The 5,373-nt window shown below is 39.6% G+C and overlaps 1 protein-coding gene across 1 annotated transcript; it reads right to left on the reverse strand.

The window, feature by feature from the left end:
- Positions 1-704: 704 nt before the first annotated feature.
- On the reverse strand, positions 705-4,569 carry LOC148881134 (uncharacterized). The gene is made up of 6 exons (XM_088963419.1): positions 3,520-4,569; positions 3,181-3,343; positions 2,843-3,019; positions 2,671-2,754; positions 1,655-1,736; positions 705-1,379 (listed from the first exon to the last, which is right to left on the reverse strand). The coding sequence occupies exons 1-6, from the start codon at positions 3,930-3,932 to the stop codon at positions 937-939; spliced, it is 1,362 nt and encodes a 453-aa protein (XP_088819545.1). The 5' UTR covers positions 3,933-4,569; the 3' UTR covers positions 705-936.
- Between the last annotated feature and the right edge of the window lie 804 nt (positions 4,570-5,373).

Below are 5,373 nucleotides of genomic sequence, written 5' to 3' on the forward strand. Positions count from 1 at the left end.
CCAAGTAATTCAATAATAGGATGGAGCATAAAATGCACCTACTACCCAACAAATCCAACAGTAGGACGGAGCATAAAATGCACCTACTAGCCGAATTATCCAAAAGTGAGATGGAGCATAAAATGCACTCATTCCCGGTAAAAATAAAATAAAAAGAGAGGTTTTCCCTGATTTACTACTTGGTTTGCAATAACAAAAATTGGATTGACTAATGAATGAGTCGTGTATGACTTGGTTGTGTTAATTTAACGGTTTGCAATAGTTAACCTAGAATATTTGTGGAGAAATATGAAAGAGAGTTGAGTTTAAAAATCAGTAGGATAGTTAGTTTGTTCTTGTTTTATTTTTGCTTGAATTTTGTCTTGCAATAGTTAACCTAGAACATACAGTTTTCGTCACCAGTTGTTGGGCACTTTTCATTGGATGAACAGCCCGCCCCATGAACAGGTCTAATGTCAAGTACAAGATGGGTGAACGGTTATCATCGTAGCCTTTAAATTATTATTTTTTTGAAGGTATCGTAGTCTTTAAATTATGATTTTGTAGCATTTAGGATAACGATATTGACCAATCTACTCTTACCTTCCAAAAGTCGGTTTCCATAATCATCTTTCTTTGTTTTTCCCCCCTTACTCTCTTGAAGGTGAGGTTGAACGGAGAGCTAAAACATACAGCAGAAGTGAAAAAACTGGATTTGTGTATGATTTCAATGGCAAAGGATCCTCAAATGAGATTTTCTATTCTGCTGGATACAAACGTACAACCAATTCCCTCCTCTCTTCCCATTTGTAAAATCAAAGTTAAATTAAAACAGGAAACAAGGAGAAAAGAAAACAAACTCATCTTACGTAAGCAAGTGAGCGTCCATCATATCAGTGTCAGCTCACTCAGCAAAATGAGTTGTAGCTTTTTTTCGTTTTTTTACATGGATTCGAGTCACAATCTCCTGCTGCCAATCTTTGCAAACCTTCTGGCTACTCCAAATATAACTGCTTTAGTCAATAGGCCCCGATCAAGAGTACATGCAAGAGCGACAGCTCCACCGATAAACAGGAGCTTAGGTATGCTCCTCCCTAATGGTTTATCAGATGAATTTATTATTTCAGCCTCAGGTGAGTCACTGGTGGTTTCTAAAGATCTCAGGTACTCTGGATTGATTTTGGTGTTCATCTGAGCGATGAAAGCACAATGGGAGAGTGGTGACCCTGATGCTCTATCTTTCTGATACGCTCGTAAGCCAGGCTCAATCTTCTTTACAGCTCCCCACATCCCCTGACGTACACCAAGTTTCGCAATTTCCCATGGAATACCCATATCTTCATGATGAAAGAGAAGCACCTCGCAAGCAGTCATCTGACCATCCCCTCTCTTTGATTCCACTGGTTTGTGTACACCACAAGATATCTAATTATTGATTGGTTTTGAAATTTCAAATGGAAATCAAAGAATGGTATTCATATAATAAATTGTTTCCTAGGATCATCAGGAAAACAGAACCACTTCCCTAATTTGCATAGGAAACTACAAGGTTGAAGGAGGATAACTTGGACATTTACATAAAGAAGAAAAGCAAGGAGAGTTGAAAGGATGCAGAAAACCAACTTGTCATGGACTATTTTGTTCACATAAAAGAAAATTGGAGGGCCCTATTTACCTGCACGAATAAACCAACTAGAATAGTACAGGTCAACACGTCTTGGCCTGTTGCGCCTTGGCACCGAGGAGCAGGGTACTCCCTGAAACATGAAAATGAAAATAATTCACTTTATTTAAGTTGGTTGAGAGTTCCTTGAAAAGAAATTAACTGCTGAGTGCTGATAAATTATGGCCGTCAGAACATGTGCTGGTGATATTCATGTTGGCTTCTCCACATGACCTACCTTATTTCCACCAATTGGAAAGATGATTAGGCTGGATTTCCCAATCTTTAGGATATCTGCCATATCTAATTCCCCATTCTTACATCAACTCTGTATCCTTTTTATTTAGTGTTCTCCCTGGGTGATATTAGCCATCGAAAAATGTTGTTTTAAACTAATGTTCCATAAATAAAAAAAGGCTTTTACGGATGACTGGTAAGGATTTTTAACATGAAATTTGTTCCATGGGTAGATGAGTGAGAGGGGAATGCATGCGGCCCCTTTGGGCCCAAACTACATTGCCAGACAGAAGATTCCTCAATCATTTAGAGTTCTTCCTAAATGCCCTGGCTAAAAGATCAGTGCCCAATGTTGTACATTTCTCATCTCTTTTGATTCTTAGAAGATGCTTATGACTCATCTCTTTGAGAATCTTCATGAAACTGTCTGTTTCCTTGCCTTTGTTGCAAGCCACCAAGGTTCATAACTACATGTCTCTCCTATAGCAACAACTGGATATATGGTTGTGAACTTAACAAAGGATAATTACTACTCTGTGTGTATGTTTTGTCAGTGCGTGATGTTTGCATTATTATTGTTGTTGCAGGGTTGGTTTAGTCTCAGGGCCACCTTTTCCTTCCAATTAAGGCGAAATGTTAAGCAACAGAATGCCATTAATCTCAATGGACTAGATGGACAGCAATAAAAGGGTGCTAAGACGAAATTCTCCAAGAATCCAATTTAAACAGAAATACAGAAATAGATGGGAAGATTGAAAAAAAAAAAAAACAAAGGTTTTCCCTTTCCATACCTTTGTAACACAGTAGTATGATCTTCCAGATTGCCAAATTCGACGCCCAATTATGTATTCTCTGTCACTACAGAAGAAAGGAAACTGTGCCACAGACAATGTTGTAAACGTAAGTGGATGCAAACAAGGAAATTGAGCATATCCGTGAAAAGATTTTTTAAGATTCCCTCACCTTGCGAATCCAATGGACTATCATCGTTCCTGTGGTCGAGCATTCGTCCACTGTAGCAGAATATATCAACATGTCATCCCACTTGGATCGGAACTCATCGTCCCAGAAGAAGTCCCTCACCATCTCCGGTGTAGCATCCTCAAAGACTGTTCTGCTACGATATTCAGGAGGGCCAGTCTAACAAAACAAGATAACGTAAGAAGAAAATAAACAAGAAATTCATTTTAGTAAAACTTTTCTATGCGTAGCATAAAAACTAAATCAAATTTGGCTTCACTTGCCACCCGAATTTGTTCAATCAAATTATTTTGGAGTTGGAGAGAAGAAACCCTACGTACCTCTGGATCTCTCCGCCAAGCTTGATAGCTCATAGTAGGAGTAGAACGGTCCATCATGTGTATCCACGCTGGACCTCCATCTTTAACCTCAACAAGCTGGGACAGATGCTCTAGATCCTCCTCAGTCACAACCACCGAAGTTTCCCTTTCAAGCTGCGATGAACTGCAGCAGCGATGAACAAACCGGGTGACGGAAAGAAGAGTTTCAGTGCCAAATTCATTTATATTTGGCAAACCAAGCTCATATCAATAAATTCAAACAGAAATTGCTATTGTGGAATGAAATAGTTGCAAGGATGACAACAAAAGGATTGAACCAAGTAGATAAATCAAACATACCCGCAGTCTGGATTTGTTGTCGATGGTAAGGAGAAGGTTTCCTTCTCCAGGGCGTCGTCGGAGATCCAAGAGATGTAACTGGGCAATTGTGACTTCAATGAACTCAGGCTAGACATGGAACCAAAACCTGACGATAGTGATAGTATCAAAGCAGGGAAAAAAGAGGAGGAGGAGGAGGAGGAGGAGGAGGAAGAAGAAGAAGAAGAAGAAGAAGAAGAAGAGGAAGAAGAAATTGAAGAAGCCAGTTTGTCTCTCCCCAAATTGGCCCATTTTGGCTTCCAAGACCATCCAACCACAAGCCCAACAAGAACAGCAATCCATAGAGGACCGAAAAACACCATCAGCTCCACGAAGACATCCCCAATTGTGGGTGACCTTTCTAGAATCTCCAACAAAGCCGAAACCATGGCCATAGAGGGCAGAGGAGAGGGGCGAAAAAACAAAAAGGAAATATTAAAAGAAAGGAAGAAAGGAGGGGAAACCCTCGATTCAATCGAAATTAAAAGGTAATAAGTATAGAGAAGAATCGATGGTTCGCGGGAAAGATAAGAAGGCCCTACAATCGAAACCCAGGGAAGAAATTGAGATGAAAAAAAAAAAAAAAAGAAAAGAAAAAAAAAGGGCAGGAGAAAGAGGAAGAAGGAGATTTGGAATTTAGATATGGGCAGCAGAGGAGCTGGAGAAGAAAACAAACGTATCAACGCAGCTGGGGATAAGGATTTAGAGATATGAGGTAACGAAGCGTGTTACAAGGATTACCGTAGGCCCCGTCTTAAATGAAATCATGAAAAACTTCACAAAAGAAGAGAGAGAGAGAGAGAAATGAAAGCACGAATCCCTGAAAGGTTGAAATGCTTATGCCGCTGCTAAATTTAGAGGAACTGCCCTAACACAACTTATCTTAAGCCCTGACCACTGAGACAAAATAAGCGCATCAATGATCAACCTTTCCTTTCAAGGAAGCGATCTGCGATTTGCGATCAGCTGATTTCTTTTCTCTTCGTTCGTTCGTAAATCGTATCATCCTTGCACTTTGCGCATATACATATATACATATGCGTGTCTCGGTCTCCATCATTTCATTTTATGTGGTTGCCGCGGTCTCATTTTTCACGTTGGCCGGACCACTGTTGACTTTCAACTTATGACAATTTACTCTTTTTTTATTTATTTTGTAATAAAGAGAATAAGGATCAAGGGCGTGATAATGATAATATTATTAACAGTAACGCGGTTCAGCGGTGAAGTCTACCTAGTTTTACTATTATTTTATCACCGTTATAAAGAAGATTTCAGCCATATTTCCATGAAAAATACAGGACCTGTATCGTAAGCTGTACATAAATCTACAATTGGATATACTCTTCACTCAGCGCTCCTAGTCCTCGCACTGCATTCAGCCACATCTCTGGGAACATTTTTCCCAATAATACGGGATGTGCAAACAGGGTATGATGTGAGGAGGACATCCGAATTCATAAATTAAGGATTCTCCAACCTGTAGACGTGTAGGTGTAGTGGAGAGAGATTTTGACTCGGGACTAGGATGAATGGTATAGGCCTACAGGGTCTAAAAAGGATTCCAAATCCAAGGGATACTCTTTGCCTATAAAAAAACTTAAAAATTGTAATTAAATGCCCCTCCTAAAAGAAAAAATCGGTTGGTATTATGCGTATGGTATTAGACGTCGACAATGAAGAAGGAAATGCGTTGACATTTTCTGCTCTAAAACTGAAACCGGTACAGTGTGCACGTATGGGTTTGGAGGTAAAATGAAAGTGTTGGAGGTGATTTTGATTTATTAGGCCAGATTGCCAGAAGACACTTTCTTTTCTTAATGTGCGCGTATGGGT

This window comes from Nelumbo lutea, chromosome 1 (assembly GCF_056320005.1).
Source record: "Nelumbo lutea isolate HS-2025 chromosome 1, American lotus-T2T, whole genome shotgun sequence".
In the NCBI taxonomy this organism is placed as follows: Eukaryota; Viridiplantae; Streptophyta; class Magnoliopsida; order Proteales; family Nelumbonaceae; genus Nelumbo; species Nelumbo lutea.

Coding starts and splice junctions, on each gene's coding strand:
- LOC148881134 (XM_088963419.1), bottom strand. CDS start 3,932: ATGGCCATGGTTTCGGCTTTGTTGGAGATTCTAGAAAGGTCACCCACA. Junction 3,344..3,519: donor ACAACAAATCCAGACTGCGG/GTATGTTTGATT, acceptor TCGCTGCTGCAG/TTCATCGCAGCTTGAAAGGG. Junction 1,737..2,670: donor CATACTACTGTGTTACAAAG/GTATGGAAAGGG, acceptor TTCATGTTTCAG/GGAGTACCCTGCTCCTCGGT.